This window comes from Tympanuchus pallidicinctus, unplaced genomic scaffold (assembly GCF_026119805.1).
Source record: "Tympanuchus pallidicinctus isolate F22 unplaced genomic scaffold, pur_lepc_1.0 scaffold31, whole genome shotgun sequence".
Lineage (NCBI taxonomy): Eukaryota > Metazoa > Chordata > Aves > Galliformes > Phasianidae > Tympanuchus > Tympanuchus pallidicinctus.
The window spans coordinates 13,657,866-13,679,774 of record NW_026294749.1 but is presented as its reverse complement, the minus strand read 5'-3'; the positions used below and the strand labels follow the sequence as shown (position 1 = coordinate 13,679,774).

The window sequence follows — 21,909 nt, the reverse complement described above, 5'->3', positions numbered from 1 at the left end:
GCTGTGTTGGATGGGACCCTGCACAACCTAATCCAGGATTTGATCTGGTGGCTGGCTTCCCTGCCTGTGCCAGGGGGGTTGGATCTTGAGGTCTCTTCCAACTCAAGCAATTCTATGATTCTTTGATTCTAAGACAGTACCCAAGGACCTATACCAAAAAATACTCATACTGCTTGTTACATGATACATGGGTAAAAAATATTTGGTCCAAGTTTCTTCATAGATAGAATATCTCTTGTTTTTTTCAGTAAATCTTATTTTGCTAGATTTGGTAAAAGCATATGATTCATTAACACAATAATTTAAGTTCTGACTAAGTAATTGGTGAAAGCTATTTTCTTAAATGTTTTCTATCTCCTGTGTGTAAACAATTCAAAAACAACTAAATCAATTCATAAGAATACTGTTGTTGACACATCCACAGAACAGAATCTGAAAAACTATAAAAAATGTAATCAGTCATCTGACCAGGAAATAAATACTGAGTGTGCTCTGTAGATAAAGCTTAAAAAAGCAAATACAAATTGTAATGAGCAGCTTCAGCCATGTGGAGTCTGCTCAGACATTTCCTGGGCAGATGAGAAAGGCAGTTCCTTGTGCTTTGTGCTTTTTAGTGCTTTGAGTTTCTTTGAAATGAACCCTTTTAGAACACAATGAAAGATTTTTTTCTTGATTTAGACCTAAATGGATATACAGGTTACTAGGAGATCGAAGGTAGGACAAGGTAACGAAAGAAACTATAAGGAGATTATTTGTACATGTAATTAAAGTTCATTTTTTGTACAAGTCTTATGCAGGTTTTTGTTTGTTTGTTTTAATTTCCACTGCAAAAAAACTAAGTATCCTATTGCAGGTTTCAGATATAATTTCCATAAGCATCATGTACTGTAGATCTCATTACTGAACTAAAATAATTATGCAATTCTAAGAGCAAGAGAAAATGAAAAAAAAAAAAAAAGCTAAAATACTAAGAGAAATTTCATTCAGGGAATGGTAACAAGAATTTCTACGTGAAGCTGTGAACAAGAAGAGAGTGGCATGTGTATGTATGAGCTGTACACAAACTGTACACGGGTTGACTGTGAGTCACCAATGGGATAATGAAGCCAGGGTGTAGCAGAACTATAGATTATACCTGTGACTGGAAATTATTAATGGTGTTGGACATGTTGCTCCTATGGTAACTGATGCAGAAAGCAGTCTATACTTCTGATGACTCTTGAACTCAGAATGAAATAGAGCTCAACTGGAGAGTGAAAATAAACAGCTTGCTGTAATAGTACAAAGACAAGCAACAGAAAGAGATAGGTTTTTCCCTGTGGATATATAACACAAAATTAAGGATTTAACATCACAGTTAAAGAACTGTTTAAGAAAATTGAAATAATTTTCACACAGGCAAATGGGTATAAAATTGCTATGAATACTCTGATAGAAAGAGGTGGAGGCTGATGATGTACCTTCACAGAGATTTAGCAGGAGCAAAAATCTCTGAAATGAGGATCATCTTGTGTGGAGTTGTGATAATGGAGGTTTTTGGTGTGTGATCAAATAGTTCTTCCAGTTCTTATGATCATAACTGAAATTCCTGGATCCTCTGTGCAGGCTGCATAAGCAAGAGAGCTGGCAGGAAGATACTATGGATAGCGTATCTATAAAGAAAATGTACAGAATCACTAAAAGTTGCAGTGTTTTGCTTTTACTTTTGGTCAGTGGCAAGGCTTCTCAGAAGTTAGAGAGAATCAAGACTTGGATCTCAGAGTCAACTGTGACTTGATATCATATGATTATTTGATCTGTGTATGTGAAAATACAAACGCAAAACTGAAAAACACACTAATAGCATATTAGCAGTGTGTGCTTGACCCACTAGCAAAAATACAGCTGATATAAACCAAACTGTCAGTAGTGGTAGAAGGAACTAAGAAATGTTTGCAAATTTATTTCTACACTCTCAGGCAAACTATGGAAGCCAAAAGGCTGAAAAATCTGCTTATAATTTAAATTATTTTTTGATTCCTTGGATTTTATTTGAAGAAATATTAAAGCAAACAAACAAGCAAATAAGAGAGCAACAAAACCTTTCAGCAGGTAATTAATAGCATCTTTATAAATCAGCTCTTAATTTTTTTGAATGACCTGCTGCATATTGTTTACATGCTGTGGCTTTGGTGGTTGCAGTGACTCTGACACTATCACAATTTTTCTCAGTATTTACAAGGTCTTGACTTTAGAGTAATAAAGTTAATGAAAATGTCGTTAATCTCTTAGGGAAGTGTTGGAGTTGCTGTATAAATCCAGGAATTAAACAGAATATTAAACAGATAATTCCAGCTTTTTAATTTTAAAATGCTGTATGTTCAGGCGGAAACTCTGTCATTTCAGCTGGAAACAAAGCCAAAAATTCTGAAATCCAGTCACTGATTTGTTTCTCTTGATATCTAAAATTCAGTATTCATAAAAAATAACAGGTTCTGTTAGAGAGAATTTGGAAAGAAATCTAGAAAAATCTACTTCAAATTCTTTTTGCTTGCGGATCTACAAAATTAAATGATTTGAACATGAATTGTACATGACATCTTGTTTTTTACTCTCTTGTTTTTTCTTCTTGTTACTAAACTTCCCTTTTTTATTTAGAAACCAGTCATTTTATTTAGTGAATGAGAAAAAGGCTGATCTGTCGAATCGCTTCCTTTAAAGCAGCTTCAGGACACTTTAAAGATTAGCAGACAGTTCACTGAATGTTGTAAATTCCACTGCAGGATTTAATCTAAGTTACTGTAGTCTTCAAGTGTGGGAAACTTACTTTGAGTATATTGTTTTACTAGATTCAAAAGAAACTGGACCCAACTATCAAATAATAATCTGGTAATTTTTGTCTTCCTTCTGAGATATTTCAAATGCTACAGTTCCTTTTCATGGATCTTAAAGGAAGAAGTGTCAGGTTTTTTGTTCTGTTTTGTTTTGTTTTGTTTTGTTTTTTACAGGAAGTTTATGCTGTGCAATTGTTTCTCAACTTTGTAGGAAGCTTCTACTTCAGTGATACTTGAATTCAAGTGCAATTTATCCACAGCGCAGTTTAATCTGCTAAGCCGGGTTTAGCATGAAATGGCAAATGAAAGGCAAAAATTTTCTTTAAATATTGTGGTTATTTGTGTTTCTTTGCTCTTTCCCTTGCCTCATTAATAGGCATTAATTTACTTTTCAGAGTTGACAGCAGTGAAAACAGTCTAAATTTCACCTTTGGGTGGCTCACAGAGTAATTTATATGAGCTGCACTGCTTGCTGTCCTTACTGATGCTTGGGATTTCCTTCACAACCGTGGGTTCATGCTAAACTCCTTGTCCATAATTTCTGGATAATATTTTACTTGTCAGTCAGGTGGAATATCTATTCAAGCTAGGCACACAGATGTATGAGGGGATGCTCCGAAAGTGATGCCTCCTATTTTATTATATTAGCTCGTAATTTCAGACACGGATGTTGGTTTTAAGGCAGTAGAGGTTGAGCCTTACTGCCAATATTCTGTTATATTTTGTTGCTGTGTGACAGATGGCAGTAGAGGGTCAGTCTGACAATTTGGTATCTGACATGGAAGTTCATATGAAGCAAAAGTGCATCATTGAATTCCTCCATGTGAAAATAATTGCACCACTGGCATACATGAATGCTTGCTGAATGTTTGTGGAGACCAACTAATGGATGCAAACAGAATGAGGCAGTGGGTGGTACTTTTCAGCAGTGGCAACAATGATATGGAAGAAATACCATATTCCAGATAGTCATGCAGATTTTTGCAACCATGCCATGCTTTTGTTTGTTGTGGCAAAAATGCGTGGCTAATGATGGTGACTATGCTGAAAAATACAGATTTGTAGCTGAAAATTTGCTCTATCAAATAATATTATTCTGCTCTTTGAACTTGTTATAGTTTCCATGGAAATAAATAAGAGGCATTACTTTTGGAGCAACCTATGTAATTAAAACTTCCAGTTCTTCTACTTACTTTATCTTGTGTCCACAACTTTGTCGGGCTATTTCTGGATCTCTCCAAGGCTATCAACACACTCAGAGCACGTTAGGGAAATAACCTCTAAACAGTGAGTGTTAAAAAAATATTAGGGAATGAATTTGGGATTAATGTTTATCAAGTCCCATAGATGCTATAACTATATTGCACTATCTTTATTAAATATAATTTATGCACGTACCTTGAAAAAGAATTTAAATGAAAATATGAACTCAAAATTCCAGTTGCATCCTAGTCTGAAGTTATTTCATTTAATTGCATCAGTTGTGGAATCTTCCTTTTACGTATTTCTAGGCTTACAGACACCAGGATTCTGCTAATGATACTAATAATACTCAAATGTTGTACATATATCATCAGCTGATCAGTGTTAAAAGGAACACAGAATGATGTGGTTGTTGCTGTAGCTGAATTCATGGGAACAGCTTCTAGGGGAAGGTGACAATGTTATAAGCAAAATCTAGTTGAGTTTTCAGCACTCACTGGGAGAAACTAGTTTTTGATGGTAAAAATGAGAATACTACGGAATATGAATTTTTAGCTGAAGTACATCTTGGTATTTTCTCAATATCTTGTTTTGAAATGCATTTACTGTTTTATTTTAAAGTTTTAACTTCTTTTAGTTACAGTTTGTCTATTAAAATAGGAGTTGGAAAAACAGACTATAGTAACATTAGCTCAGTACCATTCATTTTCAGGAATAAGGATATAATCCCTACTCCACGAGGTAATAGATTAGTTGATAATTCACTGACTGGAAATTCAAGGAATAAAGAATAGCCAGTAGAAAAGACTTTTGAAAAGTTAAATGCCACAATTTTTACGCATGAAATATTGTTTGTTTTTTTTTTTCCTTTTTTAAACTAAGGCAAAAGTTGAGGGATTTTATTATAAAGAGGGAAAACTGTGAAAGCCACAGAATTTGTTTCTGTGGAGTATTATGCAGCGATTGATTGCAAGACCCAAATGATAAAGTGAACTAGCATAGGTTAGCCAACATCACTGAGTGCTGTTTGCTTTTATGTGTGATTGCTGTTTTTTTAATCCCATTCTCAAGATATCTTCTAAAATGGCTTAGTTTTCAAATCTCTTCTACAGACCCTTAGGAAAACATGCATTCGTTCTCACTGTGGTGGGAATGCTGACGTAGGCAGGCTGCTCTCATTTTTCCCAGAATGTTTTCTCTTCTGATCAGTTCATGGATGTCATACAACTGTAAGGATCTTTTTCTGCTACCACCATAGTGATGAGCTGTGCTTCTCATGCTATCTGTGTAGATGCAGCCAGGAAAAAGAGACATTTCAAAAATGGGGCCCTAAAATTACTTCGAAAGGTAACTTGTAAATGTTTGACTAGGGCAAATACTTAAATAGGAGACTTTGAGGATGAGTTAACCTGATCTAAGACCTCTGCATAGTCATGGGGAAGATTCTTCTGCTGTACTTTAGAAAGCTGGAATGTTTTATGGCTGAAATTCTTGCTTGAGGTAAGGGCCCCAAAGTGATCTCCCACTTTGTCAGCTCCATTCTCTTCCTGTTGCGGGCTACATTTTCATACAATATTCTTCAGTAATTCAAAAAAAAGTTGACCTAAAACTAATTATTCTTTTGGCTTACTTCTCTTTCCATCCTTCAACATATCTACAAGTGCACTGACTACTTCTAAAGATGAATATTGGGATCTTAAGTGCATATTTTTAGAACTAAACCACAAAAGAGTATATTTCCAGCATTTTTCTATTTCTTTTCATTCTTGCACTGAACTCTTTTGCAAAGAACGCCTTCTTTCCCTAAGCAGATCTTTCAAAGAGAAGATAGTCCAAGAAAGGAAATGAATGTGGAACACTGGCTTCATACAAGGTTAAATATGAATTAAATATTCCGCCTGGATAAAATTGATCTGAAAATCAATGTTTTTGTTTTGTTTTTCAAAAAGATGGGTTTTGGGTTCTGACAGGCTGTGTCCCATGCATTACATGCATGCCGTGGGGGTTCTAATAGCAAGGAAAGCAAGAAGTTTATTTCAAAATTACCAGCTAGCAACTGTTGGTGAACTTCTTTCCAGTTCTCATACACTGTTTTCCTTTTTTCATTGCAGTTTTCCACTTGTCCCACAAAGTCACTCGGGTGGTTCCAGAGAGTGCTCTACTGATTGTTCTTGGTGTCCTCCTTGGTGGCATTGTATGGGCAGCAGATCACATTGCCTCTTTTACCCTTACACCGGAGGTGTTTTTTTTCTATCTGCTGCCTCCCATTGTTCTGGATGCTGGATATTTTATGCCAAATAGGTTATTCTTTGGAAATCTTGGTTCCATCCTTTTGTATGCTGTCATTGGGACCGTATGGAATGCAGCCACAACTGGTTTATCTCTCTATGGTGTCTATCGAACAGGAATAATGGGTAAGTTTGATCTGTTAAAAGGTACAATTATGGAAGTTAGTGGATGCCAGCTGTTAGAACAGGTTATACATTGCAATTTAACAGCACTTGTCAGCAGAAAAGTCAGATTTTAACTGGAGCAACTTGTAATAATGTTTTCCAAATTTCAGAATAAACTCAGAACTCATCTCTGAATTAAGATCAAAAGCGACTTGTATCTGTGCCTCTCATATTTCCATGCTCTAAATATCTGCGTACATTCTCAGGATCAAGCTGAGGATTCATCCTGCTTGTGGTCACCTGGACAAAAAAAAATACATTCTGAAGGGTTTGTTTCTTCCTACTGTGGTAGAAAACTTAAAAGTTAACATTGAAAGGAAATGTCTCTCTTCCGTCAGGTCTAATATCAAGGAAGCAATGTTTGCTGAGTGGGTATGTATTCATGACATCTGTATTTTGCATTCTGATGCTAAAAATTTTGAGTAAAGACTTACAGAGCCAAGTAGCACATGTAAGACGGATTTTGTCTTAACTTTACTATGGTATGCAAGGGCATGGAGATGCTAGAAGAGACATGGAACAATGACTCTTTCTCTTCAAGCAGATATGACATGCATAAAAGCCGTGTACTGCCACCTGGACAGCAATAATTAGCACTAATTGTGCTTTGCATGTGTGTTTAGGAGTCCTATTTATGCTTTTTTTGTTATCTGCACTGGAGCTCAAACGCCCTTCAGAATTCCCTTAGGTCGGTGAGTTCCAGAAGATAGTTAAAGAGCACTGTTGAGTGCTATTGAGAGTGGTATAAATATAATGCTGCTTTACCTGTGCACTTTGCCCCTCTGTTCTCTGCAACCTGTGCTGAGATCCTGGATGGAGTGAGAGGCCCTGAGATGCCAAGGTGTGTGTTGTGTTGTAGAATAGGCTCAACAACCAGTCATGAGTCTGCTCTCTGAAAAAAGTAGTGCCAACACATTCAGGGTAATTTATCACTGACTTCTTTTTCAGTCCAGCTATAAGAATGCCTCAGATATTAGAGTTTGCAGATGTTTCAGAGAAAAATATTTTGTCTTGGAAGAAAGGAGATATTAGCAGATTATTACAGAAGATAAGGTAGTAGAATTTCACTCCACTTTCTAGTCTCTAATACTAACCAAGCACCCAGTACAGGGAGTATGAGAATCTGAAGCTAGCTTCTTTGAGCACTCCATTGTGATACCTATTAGACTCATTTTAAAGGAAACCTGTAGCTGAATTTCTTGTCTTTATATGAAAATCCGTGTATGGAAGAACTTGACTACAAATTTGTTCGTAGAGAAATTCATCTTTCTGTGGTTACCGTAAGTATTTGTATCAACATACATACCTTACACTTTAGATACTTAACTGACTTTGAGATAAATCATGTTTTGTAAGTCACAAGAAGTTACTAAGATGACTATAGGCACTACTGACAACTGTGAGTAGATAAGATGTTCTTTCAGCCTCTGGGCACAATATTTTGTACTGAGTCTCATACTTGTTAAATACAGGCTTTGGTGAATAGAAATGTTAACAATGGGAAATGGAAAAGACTTTTTATGTAAATATAGCATCTATATGTATTGTAAATATAAGCATCAACATTAAACAAACAGTGTAGTATTAAATACTGGCATAAGTTTCCACACAGTATTGCTTGATACTGCAACAGATTGGACAAGACTTTCTTTCTTTTAACATCCAAACTGTTTTTTCTTTTGGTAATTTTACGAAGCAATTTAAAAAATACTGTCAACCTATATTTATTAACATCCTTTTTTGGAAAATAGAATGAATGATAATTACTAATTATAAAAAAATTATAAAAATCATGAAGAGAAAAGCACTGACCTCTGTATGACATGCAAAATGTTTTCTTGAATGTGTTATTTGAAGTGAAAAGCCCATTTACCTCCTTGCTCTCATCCAAATCCTTACACAGTTCTGGATTAATTGTACAAGCTGTGTTTGATAGCTGCATATTTTGTTTCATTGTTATGTGATTATGTGTTGCTTCATCACTATGCAGATCTTTCAGTGATAGAACCAAAACTGTACTAGAACAAGTATAGTATTAGTTCTAACAGTTCTCGTACTAGAACTCGTTCTGATACTGAAGCTCTGAACTTAAACAGAGAATCATCCCACACTGCCGGCCACAGATAAAGCTTTATAAGCTAAATGTGGAAGATGTTCACTAAGGCAGACTATTGACTGACGTGCCTCACAAATTTCAATGTTTAGAAAGAGTGTAATTGCTAACTGTCACAACCTGTTTTAGCAACAAGACATACTATAACCTACTAGAGCTCTAATTTGAGTCACGGAGTAGGGCAGAGAAGTCTGTCCCTAATTTAAACTGTGTCATTCTCTGTCAAAACTAAATGAGACTTCAAATTATCTACATGACGCATACTACTAATCCACTAAATTCACTGTGTTGACCTCCAAGATGTCATCAAGATCTGAGCACCAGACTTTGTGAGAAGCCTTGCTGTTTTTACTTGTTTGCTGAAGACGGAGAAGTGCTGAGCTACTCAGTTTTTTGGAGAGTTCATAGTACCTTCTTGCTGAGTTTCTAAAACCTATTTTTGGTTCTACTCTACTCTTTCTATAATTGGAATGAATACTGCTTAAAGTAATATAATTAGTGTGTAGGAATGTGTACCCACTAATGTACAGATGTATAGAAAAAAATTTCTTTCAACTTTACCGTGGAATCATCCTGTAATCATTTACTTCACACTGATCATCAGTGTGGAACTGCTTCATATGGAAGCAGTTAATCCAGGTTGAATTACATAGATTTCCTACATAAATAAAAATTCTAGAAGCACTTTGTTTCCATTTGGTGTTCTCATAGGTATAATATATTTATAATTATACCTATATTTATAATATATCTATAGTTTACAGAATGGAAAGACAAGGTGATAATAACAGAGAAATCTTTCCTTAGAAGTGAAATAATTTCAGCACCTTACCTATTAACCAGCAGCCATGGGAAGAAGAATCTAATGAATCTTCTGGCTGATTGCACTGAACTCTTCACAACCTGCTGTTAAACCAACACAGGCCTGAGTTCTATAGCACTGTGTAATTGTGGTTGTGCTTAACACTTGGACATCTTTTTCCCTGTACAAGTCACTGTGGCAATATGTTGAGTATGTGTGGGAGTCTTGACTTGGGCCCAGCAAACTTACCTTGCTCAAGTGTTACTGCTGACAGTTAGTGACTCCAGACTCCAGTGATCTGGAGGAACCAATGATCTTGTATCCCTTTGAAATATCTATTTGTCTAACTAAAAGTCTGGTCTAGCAACCCCATGCCTCTTGACATTAAGTTGTAGGAATTATGGATGTGTCCTAACCTTTCCATAAATATTTGCTTACTAGCTTTGCAACTCTTCAAAGAATGTACCAATGATTATAATTGGTAACATATAAAAAAAGATAAGAAATCCCAGTGAGCCAAGTTATTTTAAAGGCTTATTGTACCCTGATATCTGGTAATTATTGTTATTGAGCTTGTCTTTCTTTAAGCTTGGCAGAGATGGACATCATTATATGGAATCATTACTTAGATTTAAGTTCAAGGTTTTTCTCAAAACTTTTGGCACAGTCTCCATCTCACTGAGTTGACCTTCCTCTCACATGAAAAAGTGGAAAGATTCACTCCTCATTCACTGCCCCATATGTCCAAAAGTGAACAAATCTATCACGTGGGTTTGTTATGTTTTGTTTTGCTTTTTAAATAGTAGTTATATATATATATATTTAATGCAAATTATGAGCTTCAGTTTTCATGGCCTTACCAAGACCCCTGAGAGAATATGTTTTTCTCCAGCTTCCTCAGATCATTGGCTTTTATTGCATTTTTGTTGTCTGTGCCTTCCCATTTAAGTGTCCTTCTCTTGAGTAAATATGCCTATGTATTTTGTAACAAATATTTGGAATATAGTTTCTCTCTCAGTTACTTTTTAAACGCTAAACACTCTAGATTTAAAAAAGTGTTCTGCTAAGGGAGTGGCCATGTTGCAATAGAAGTGCCTTACAAGCAGTATTGATCCCTCGGGTAGGGCTATTGTCCATTTATTTTCTGACTTTTTCTTCTAAATAACTTATTCAGGTCAATTTCTCCCTCACTTATATAAATCATGCCTGATACGACTGTCTATTAATTTTTGTCCTGGACCTCTGCACTGTGTTCTCATGAATGAATTCTGAACATATTCCTTCTTTGTTCTTCCTCATATGATCTTTTTCTCCTCTTGATGAACCTTGTTTTCTCTTCCATCCACTAATGAGCACAGAGGGATTTTTCCTGTTCTCTACTCTTGCAAAAATCTGTTCCTCAGATAAAAAGGACTGGGATCCCACTCTTGGTTGCATGAAGAAGGTAAATTTTGCAAGATCTTTAGGAAATTAGCAGAGCCATCTTTGTAGCTTTCCCTTTGCTGTTACTTTTAAAATGATAGTGCATGCCTCATTCTGTTTGCACATATTTCTGTTTCCATAGGTGAGCAAAGTAAACTTAATAAGTAATACAAGATAAAAACTAATGCAATAAATAAGCGCTGTATTCCTTTGTCACCAGAATCCTGTAGTTCCTAAATCTTTGAAACCATTGGAAAAAAATAAAATAAAATCAACAGCAACAACAAAAAACAATGAACAACAACAAAACACCATTATTCAAAATTCTCATGAGCTACAACACAAGCACATTGAAGTTGTAACTTTTAGTCCTTTACCTGTTTCTAGAGCCCACCTGCAATGTAATACTGGCCTCGTGGAACATAATTTGGGAACAACTGTCTCAACTACATCTGTCAATACACATCTACTGGTACAGAAATGCTGTATAACTGCACAGAGTGTGGTTAAGCCCCCACTGTAGTCATTCTTAGTGAGCAAGAGGCAAATTTGGCCTCTTGTAGTATTTTAGAACATTTACTTCAGGGGTGCTGGAATATTACTTCAGCCATCTTGTCTGTTGTCAACTAAGCTGAGACATTTTACTTCAGATGAATGATACAACACGTAACTACAAAGGCAGTTTATATCTGGAAAAACTTAATCTCATGTGCCTTGCCATAAGAATAAGGTACTGCTTCCAGAGTCTGAGTTAGATGGTATGATTTTGGATCTAATAAATCTCATAGGACACAAGGTGACATCATGAGGGACATGTTAAATAGCTTATATGCCATGCTTTCCAGTTAAATCTTAGAATCTCTATTTTCAAGGATTTTGTTTTGTCTGTGATATGACAGTCTGACATTACTACAGATAACACAAAGATGAATCTGCTTATAGTTTTTGTACTTTGTTTTGAAGGCCACCTGGACAGTGGGTTGCTGGACTTCCTCCTGTTTGGCAGCTTGATTGCTGCTGTGGATCCTGTTGCTGTGCTGGCAGTATTTGAAGAAGTCCATGTCAACGAAGTTCTATTCATCATTGTTTTTGGAGAATCACTTCTGAATGATGCTGTCACTGTGGTAAGTAAACTATATATCCCAAGGTCACTCTAACTCTCAAGTGGCTTTTTGTTGTTTGTTTGTTTGTTGTTTGTTTGTTTTTTCTTTTCTGAACGCACTCTCATAAATGAAATACTTTATGTTGGAGGGATTTCTGGAACCAAATATTAAACTTCTTATAAACTCCTGTATCAACATCACTGATTTTCACAAGGAATCAAGTTTTTGCCACTGCATAATGAATAAAAATACTCCACAAGCAAACTTGATTACTTGTTGAAAAGAACAGGAGAGAACAGTAAGCATAACCAAGAAAAAGCATAGCTTATGAAAAAGTTTAAAACCAGCAAGGTTGTCTACCTTGAATAAGAAAACAATGGAGGGCAGAAGAAAGTGAAAGATATGGCATTCTTTAAATGTAAGTATGTAAAAGACTGTTGCTACAGAAGAAAATAGGGGTAAGAAATGGTAAATATGGTAAGAATTAATGAGTTTAGCTGAAACAACAAAAGCTGAGAAAGCCACAGTAAAGTACTCTTCCATCACTAGAGGTCTTTAAAAACAGGTTAGACAAGTACCTATCATAATACAAGAATAATACTCATACAAACAGTGATCTCCTAAGTTGGGTAATAGATGATTTCTTTACTTTCAGTGGTTTTTTTTGAAAATTTTTGAAAAGCCTTAGTGCAAAAATTACAGTTAATTCTCTTTCATGTTTACGTATGTTAAACATGTTTCAATCCAGTAATTTATTAATATCTTGTTAATAATTCTTGTTGTATTCATGCTACCTTATTTATCTAATGCAAGCAGTAAAAAAATCTTCTGCCAAAAGCTTGGATTTTAGAGTGAGAAGTGTCTTATAATACTCACATACATCTAATTGTTCATAAAGAATCATATTTATATAAGAAATGGAAAAACATTTTAAACTGATTTATTTGGCTCTTCCCATCCCACTGCATCTTTTTTGCAAAATTAAAATTCTGCAGAATCTTTTCCCTCCGTAAAAAATTCCCCTCATTCATAAGTAGGTTCAGAATTCGTAATGTTGCGGCCCATAATGAGATTATTGTAGTAGGTTTCACTCAGGGCAAGTACTAAGCCAGTTTACTTTTCTTTTCAGGTGTTGTACAACGTGTTTGAATCTTTTGTTGCAATAGGACCAGAGAATGTGACTGGTACTGAATGTGTCAAAGGCATAGGTGGGTAGAATTGAATTCTGTAACATACCACTGGTGTACATATGCCGACTCTTAAATAAAATTTTATTATTGTGCTGTCAGAAACTGTTCTTTTTCAGCATTTTCCCTGGTCATATTCCTACACTGCTACAGAATATAAGGAGAGAATAAACTTGCAAGAATTCTTTAAAAAAATAAGTGAAAATTCATGAACATGTGGGAAATTTCTCAGACTCTTCTGTTCAACTTTGTTTGAGTATCGATAGATGTAGATTTCAGTTGCTAAGATCGCCAACCTTGATTTTTGTAGTACTTGATGGAAATCAGTGTCAAGCAGCGGTATTTGCCAAAAAATTTAGTCACTCTTTCCCATTCCAAGCTTGATAAGATACTAAATTATCCTATGAATCAATGCATTAGCAGTGACTTTGACATATTCCATAACAGTAGGGGAAAAATAATTGTTCAAACTAAGTTAGTGGGTTTTGAGTAAGCCTGAAATAATAATGCTCAACAGAAAGTAAGTTTGTTGGTTTTTGTTTGTTCATTTTGTTTTGTTTTGTTTTCCTATAGGATGTTGTTCCTATACCAAGTACTTGCAAGAATTCTTCTTGTTGTATTGGTATTTCTGAAACAATTTTTGAAATGTCCTCTAAAGTTTTCTCTGATTCACTGGCCATACAGTAAAAGAAGAATTAGTTCTAGTTTCTACTCTGTAAGATGTGTTTTTTTCTTGTATTTCAGTGTCGTTCTTCGTGGTAAGCCTGGGTGGGACACTTGTTGGCATTTTCTTTGCATTTCTGCTCTCCTTGGTCAGCCGTTTCACCAAGCACGTTAGAATCATCGAGCCTGGATTTGTTTTTATTATTTCCTACCTGTCCTACCTCACAGCAGAGATGCTTTCTCTTTCCGCTATCCTTGCGTAAGTCCTTTTCATTGTCTGTGAACGGGGTTGAGAAGACAACGTAGTTTCTGTAAACACTGAAAGACCTAAATTACATAAGGCAGCTACAAAATACAGCAGTTCTAAAGTTTATGTTGAATATTTCTATCTTTTCATCATAGATGATTACAGTTTGCAAATGCCATGATTATTTATCCTCAAAAAGCAATGCTAGTTTTCTAGTATTTTTTGTTCAACACGAAGACATTCTTTGCAAAACACAGATTTGGTTCTTTCTACTTTGTGGTTCATAGTCTCCTCTTCAATAATTAACAGTTGTCCATTTTTATTGACCCTCTACAGTTTCTAACTGAAACAATAATTTTCTAAGGCATTCAGTGACATGCATTATGTCCTGCTTTCACTCTCCAGATTGACCTCCTTAGGTTTTACCAAATTTGGTCTGTTTTATCATGAGTCATCTTTTGTAGTCTTTTTTACCTTTTGTGGTTTTTCTTCCTTTGATATCCATTGATTTCTATCATATCTTTCTTCTCAGTTTTGCTTGACATGCTTGTAGATATTACAATTAGTACATTTAGTACCTGAAAATGTTACTGGAAATAGATAATTAGTTTAAGCTTTAATCTAATGTAAAGAAGAATTAATTTTTTTCATATAAATCAGTATAGTAAGCTGAAAAGGTCTTTTTTGACCAGGGAAATGCTATCATCACATATTTTGGGAATCACCTCAGGAGAAATGTTTGAGAAATGCTTTTTAAGCAGATGAAAAAGCACAATGGCCTCTGAGTGCATTTTTTGTACGTTTGTTTTAGGAATTAATGGTGAGATTGTCACTATGTGACAGACTAATATTAAATGTTACATTAAATATTTTCTGAACAATTGAATATTTTTTTTTCCCCCAGGATAACTTTCTGTGGCATTTGCTGTCAAAAATATGTCAAGGCTAATATATCTGAACAATCTTCTACAACTGTAAGATATACCATGAAAATGTTGGCCAGTGGAGCAGAAACTATCATCTTCATGTTCCTAGGAATTTCAGCTGTAGATCCAAAAATTTGGACTTGGAATACAGCTTTTATACTCTTGACTCTGGTATTCATCTCAGTATATAGAGTCATTGGTAAGGGGATAATCTTCTTTTTGCTGTTGGTATATATTCTTTTGCCCAAACCACACCAAGCCAAGTCAAACCAGTTCATTCATTTTGGTTGAATTTATGATTGTTGTCATTTAGTAAGGAAGTTTTTTACAGTAAGATTTATCATAAGTGGAAAATATAGTAGGACTTCACATTTGTGAGGTAATGGCTAGCCCAATAATTAAGTCATTCACCTAGTTCTTCCAGTGGCTAGTTTCTGTGATGAACACACTATTTGCAAAATCTCCCAATGAAATTAACTTTGTTTTTTATATTACAACCCAGAAAAATAAACTTGTGAGTCCTGTCAGCCATCTCTTTTCTTCAGCTCTTTCAATTTGGTAATAAAGAGAGTGTCTTAAGCTAATTTCATGGTTGACTTCAGATTTGAGATGCACAGTGATGTAAGACCATACAGAATTACACTACAGGTTCTCTGGCTTGAGAAATAATTCTCTGGGCTGGTGAAAAGCTGAGTAAATACGTGTGTGGCAGGTAAGGATTACATACTGTCGATGCACTGGACTTACATAAGTATGCAAACATTCAAAATGCTGATAACATTTTGCCTAAATGCGTACTTCTACAATTTAATGACTGTTTTGTGAAGTAGCAAAAGGCCTGAAACAAAACGAGTAACATGCATTTTGATTTCATGCATGTGCTCACACCTTGGAATTTTCTTGTTTATTTGAATGTTTGATTTAAATTAAGTACCAGCTGAGCCACCTACCTAGCTGGCAGGTGTCCTAAACCCTGCGATCACATTCAGACTGAATGAGCTGAATAAAAGATCTAGTACCATGTCCTCATTTCTAAATAGTCTGTAACCATTTTTAATTTTGCTCCTACTCACTAATTAGGGTGTGTAATGTGCTTAAGCAGGTTTTCATTTTTTAAACTTTATCATTTGCTGTATTCCTAGAATTAATTGTTAACCATCCTGTAATATGAGTGAGCAATAAACAGTAAATATTCAGCAATGACAATATGTATCCATGGAAGTAATTAAACTTAGACCTTGATAAATTACTAAAAGTCTGATGATATTGGGCCTTTGTCTTCATACATGATTACAGCTTTCATATCCTCAGAGAATTAGATTGGTGATGTGAATTAATTTTCAAGGTCCCCTTCATCAGAGGCCTTTCTTAGAGTGATATATATTTTTCTTTCCTTAGTATAACCTCCGAGTTCTCTGAAAAGAGAAGGATTTCTTTTGCTCTGGCAAATGTAATGGTCCTGGCTTGCTGTGGTGGGATGCACATGCTGTGCCACTCACAGGAATGCTGAAGCATCTTTCCTTCTGCATGGTGATATTATGATTTCTAGAACTCCAGGTCAAGCATTTCTAGAAGGCGGTATCTCATCTGTAGACCCAAAGATGATTGTTAGCATAACAATACAACTCTGCACAAGGCACTGACAGTGATGACATTTTTAGTATGATTTGTAAAAAGTACCACACTTACCACGCTTTCTAAATCAATGGGGTTGCAACAATTTTATGTTTTGGTATTTCTTGCTGTTAAAATATCTCATGTATATAATTTACTACAGTGCAGATATTCTAGTATTTCCCAGACAATGATTTCAAAGAAGAGCACATAGCTCTCATGGAATTTCACCTTCAGCACCTGTGTTAGATGAAGAAAAATTCTTGTCTCCTATCAAAGAACAGCATTCTCAGAAGGGTTGCCAGATTGTAGAATAAGCTTCTTCTAACTCCTCTGGCTAAATATGATGGACAAGATGCAAACTGGCCCCAGCCTACCTGGCAGTTTAGAAGCAGAGTGGGTGAAGTAGAAGGTGTAAAGAATTTGTTATGAAATTTGTACTGTTTCTGTAACACACCGTTGAGATACTGATATTTAATAAGAGCATTTCTAGCATGTCAATATTTGCTTTTTATAGGTGTAGTTTTACAGACTTGGATTCTTAACCACTACAGAATGGTCCAGTTGGAGATAATAGACCAGGTAGTGATGTCATATGGTGGACTACGTGGAGCAGTTGCTTTTGCTCTGGTTGCGCTTCTGGATACAAGAAAAGTGAAAGAGAAGAACCTGTTTGTCAGCACAACTATCGTTGTTGTGTTTTTTACTGTTATTTTCCAGGTAATTTTTCTTCCTATGCATGTTTCTTGCGAGGAAAAGGAGTCTCTTAAAAGTATTAGGCCTTCTCAGCTGAAGGTTGCGTATTGTTTCACTGAACTGAAGGCATAATTGACTTTGTAATTTTAGTAACAAAGATCCTATTTTATGTTTTCATATAGTACCACAAGGGACAAAACACAATTTCCTCTGTGCTAAAAAATGTTCAGTCTTAGCTGCTCGATATTAATAGTACTGAAGTTAATATCTGACTAAACATCCCTCATCTCATAGGAATAACTATAGGGAACAGTTCTATTTATTGGCAACTACAGTCTTTAAGCTGATCTACCTGAATGAGCCTAAGCTGTTCTTTTAAAATATGGCAATAAGCAGTGGGACAAGAAAGTATTTACACAACAAAACAGTGATTTGTGGATGAAAAAAAAAAAAGAACATAAATGCAGATGTGTCAGTACACACCAATTTGAAAGACTTAAAAAATGTATCAAGAATTTAATTTTCGTAATAAATAAAAAAAATTTTCGTAATAAATTTGTTAAATAAATAAATATGCGTGGAAAACAAACATGCAGTACTATAGGAAATATTCTCAGGCTCACAATACTATATAGAAGATAAGTTTTTTTTCTGCTGCTTGATGCCTTTTCAAGCCTTTGTAACAGTAGCAGTGGGTACTGCATTATTTTAGCTCTAATGGGGAGAGGGATCAAGTAGGGAAGTGTGACAAACAACATAAACATGTATAAAACCACTCTATTTAGCACTGTTCAGCTGGAGGAGAGTCTAATACCCTAAGTATTTATTATTATGTTTCATTGCCTAGGGATTGACAATCAAGCCTTTGGTACAGTGGCTGAAAGTGAAGAAAAGTGAACACAGAGAACCAAAACTCAATGAGAAACTTCATGGAAGAGTAAGACACTTTTAAACAATATTGTGGCATCATTTGAATTTTTACAGAATGCCTTAAGAGAGAAAACGGTTAAAGAAAAATTATTCCTGGAAGAGAGGAGGCAATCAAACTCATATTTACACAGCAAAAGCCTTCAAATTTATCAAGAATTACTGCATCAGCTGTAATTTGTTACTGGATTGAGTCCAGTCCAAATTGAAAGGATACTCAGCAGAAGTTTTTTCTGTTCATTTGCTTGAAAATTCACTGGTTCTGACGGAACTGGGGAAACAGCTGGAATAATATTCTTTCTCTTCATCTAAAAGAGGAAGATGTTTGATTGAAGGTAGATAGGGCAAAGCATGTGAAAGAAAGTTTATTTTTCCTTCTTAATTGTTGTATATTTATGGACATGAAATGAAAGCAGGCTTTGCAGTGTGCATATGACATACAGTCCCAGATTCATGGTAATATTTTTAGTCCCATTTTGAATGGCGTATGTATCCATATTTATTTAATCTTTGAAGAGATTTTGAAACGTGACTCCTTGGATCTTTTACAATTCAGACAACAGGCTGTCAGGCATCTTGTTTAATTCGTAACTCTGCAGATTTACACAACTGTGTCTTTAATATCTATTTGTGGAATCTTCTAGTCTGTTTGCTTTCAAGCTGGAGGTTACCTGAAGTGGAGTAACAACTTGGTACCGAACAGGGTTTATTTCTGAGGAATCCTTTTAAAGACTACTGAATAAATATGTTATGTTTTTAGCATCCAGCAGAAAAGTTGCTTCATTTACAGATAGTATTTATCCAGAAATAAAATTTTGATGCTTTACTATTTGAAAATCAGTAGTTTCTTTCCAGAAATAAATTCTATCTGACATGGGATATACCTTTGTGTGTCACTGAGCAGAAAAATCTGAACAGTAATGTTAATCCTCACACTTTATTTTGTTAATTGACTCACCATTATATTCTAGCACATATCATCTTGGAGGAGTATAAACTGCAGCCTTTAAAGAGAGCACTATCTATTCCCAGAGAGTAGGAGAGAGGCACCTTATTTATAATGTAATTTTCTCCATTTCTATGTCAGATGTCTCCTCAAACAGTAACTAGTAATAAGTGCAGAAATAATTCATATCACACGTGGTTGTTTAAGTGGCATGCTATAGATTCTGTAGTAATCAGTTCAATAGAGAGTAAAATGTTAACAAGTATATAAAGAAAAAGATCAAGTTCTGCTGCAGCTGCCTTGTCTTGACTCAAAAGTTGCAGTCCTCAAAATTGTTATCAACCATGTGATAATAAATAAACTATGACATTTTGCTCTGGATACTAAAGGAATGACTTCTACTTCTGCCCTGGGGGAAGATACTGAAAAATCTAAAAGAAAAAAAGTATTAGGAAATACTTTCAACTAACTTGAATCATCAACGCTAATAATGACACATTACATTAAAGGGTAGAAATGGAGATGTAAAATGAGTCGATAATGAGTCCTAAAATTGAATGTCAATAAAATGAAGGCTTAAGTACCTTCTTGCTGAGTTAGTTCATAAATTATGAATGGTCAGTGAATTTGCAAAGGAGTGGTTAGAAGGCTCAGACCTTCAAGGAAAGGCATATGGTAGTAAGAGTTTCTGTAAAGAAAGAAAAAAATCTGCTTGACAGCAATAAAAATTTTCACAGAGTTACTTGGTCTAACCTGACATGAATACAGATATTTTATAATTATGCCTTTAATGTATGTGTGATACTAATTCCGCTTCTACTTTTCTAGGCCTTTGATCACATTCTTTCTGCTATAGAAGACATCTCTGGACAAATAGGACACAACTATCTGAGAGACAAGTAACTAACTTAACTAACTTGTAGAGTTTGAAATTCTGCTAGGAAATTTTATATGTAAATTACGACTTTTTAAGCCTGCAAGCCTGTGAAAGTAGGGACAAATATCTCAACTGCAATTGTTTGCTCATCTTGAGAGAAGAAAAATTATTCACTTGAATGATACAGACACTATTCTCATAAAAGAATGTGAAGAACTACCATTAAGAGGGGCAGGCTTCCATAAGCTAGATGAACAAATGTCAAAAAATGATGTTAAATCTGGACTTCTTTAACAGTGTCATTTAGGGTTAGACTGTCTCTCTGGTCTTAGGTCATAACATAGATGCAGACACTCATAGTTGTGACTTGCTGATGTTCTGACTCAACATGTCAATTCCAGTCTAAAAGTCATTCAGTTGCATTAATCATCTGCAGAACTTTCCTCTAAGTCTTGCTGAGAAGCTGAAAACAGTGTAGGTTTAGCATTATACTCATGCAGGTGAACAACTTCTAGGCTGGAGCTAGATTGTATCTAGCTACTTGTGAGAACAAGCAAAATCGCTCACCTGACTGTACCCAGTCATAGAGACAGTTGTCACTGTTTCATTTTTTTTTCATTTTTTTGGAGGAAAGCCATAAAATTTATCTTATAATATATCCCTCCATAATATCTGCAATTACGCATTGAAATAATACGTATTTCTTTTGTCTGGTGTTCATTTATGCAGTGAAGAATTCTCACTAGGCATCCCAAATAGAACATCTTTTTTTCTTTTGATAATCTTTAACATACACTTTAGGAAAGAATTTCAGAATATTACATTGCAGTGGAATACATCATCAGGTCTGAAATATTGACTTAAAGGTGGAACTAAACATTTTTAAAGTGGCAGATTACAGTTTGTCTTCTCATATGGCAGAAGGTAATATGCTTGAGTAACAAAAGCCTTCTCTTAGTAGCTTAGTGTAGGTTCTCAGTAGTGTTTAGAAATATATTTTGAATGAGACCACATTCAGTCTGCTTCTTCTAGGCTATATGTACATGGAAATATTACTTCTTCAAAGAAATGGCAGTATCCCAGTTTTTTCAGTAATATGCTCAGGTGTAACAGCCTGGAAACTGATTTTCAGATGTTCTGACTAGAGAAGAGGAATAATGATCAATTCTGGAACATAAGCACAAAATAACAAATATCTTACTATCAGACGATCTTGGAAGTGAACATCACAGCAAGCATGTACCACTTCTATCTCCTAGAGCACTCAAATAGCATGAAATGAGGCCCTCTCTCTGTGCTTTTGGAGTACAATGGTTGGAAACTGGCTTTCTAGTCTAGGTTACCACAATACAGCTGTGGAAATGTACTTTTCCTTTCAATAAAGGAAAGAAACTTGAACTTTCAGAATGAAGGTTTTAAGTATAATAGTAAATAATCATGAGTGGGAAAGAAGGTAGCATGATTTACCAGAGTATGTAAAGTGTTCTAGTGACTATGAAACGGGATACGTTAATCATAGCACTTGTGCTGCTGCAGTAGTATTTGTTAAGTGAACCTATTAAATGCTTAGTGACAGCTGCATAACTAGCTGTACCAGGTTTTTCCTTTCTTTAGCAGTTATTTGAAAAGCTTCAAAATACAAACCCTCACATTTTTATGCTCGACATAAACTAAATGCTGTTAGCTCACACGATAGTCTTTTCTGATAAATTACAAATGCTCAGGCACTACAATTGCTTGCTGCCCTTAACATGGCTTGTTTCAATTATCAGGTGGTCCAATTTTGATAGGAAATTCCTCAGTAAACTCCTGATGAGAAGATCTGCTCAAAAATCAAGAGACCAAATCCTTAATGTTTTCCATGAACTCAACTTGAAGGATGCAATTAGCTATGTGGCTGAGGTACTTATAAATACT

General features: G+C 35.2%; 1 protein-coding gene across 3 annotated transcripts in view; it reads left to right on the top strand.

Annotated features, from left to right (window-relative positions):
* SLC9A3 (solute carrier family 9 member A3) overlaps positions 1-21,909 on the top strand; it is a 54,062-nt gene that overhangs the window by 17,959 nt on the left and 14,194 nt on the right. For all 3 annotated transcript variants that reach the window (XM_052697669.1, XM_052697671.1, XM_052697670.1), the window contains exons 2-10: positions 6,128-6,430; positions 11,770-11,930; positions 13,039-13,117; positions 13,841-14,018; positions 14,911-15,131; positions 17,064-17,266; positions 18,090-18,179; positions 19,944-20,014; positions 21,765-21,894. In XM_052697669.1, coding sequence (XP_052553629.1) covers positions 6,128-6,430; positions 11,770-11,930; positions 13,039-13,117; positions 13,841-14,018; positions 14,911-15,131; positions 17,064-17,266; positions 18,090-18,179; positions 19,944-20,014; positions 21,765-21,894 — 1,436 coding nt within the window. The remainder of the gene's footprint in view (positions 1-6,127; positions 6,431-11,769; positions 11,931-13,038; positions 13,118-13,840; positions 14,019-14,910; positions 15,132-17,063; positions 17,267-18,089; positions 18,180-19,943; positions 20,015-21,764; positions 21,895-21,909) is intronic.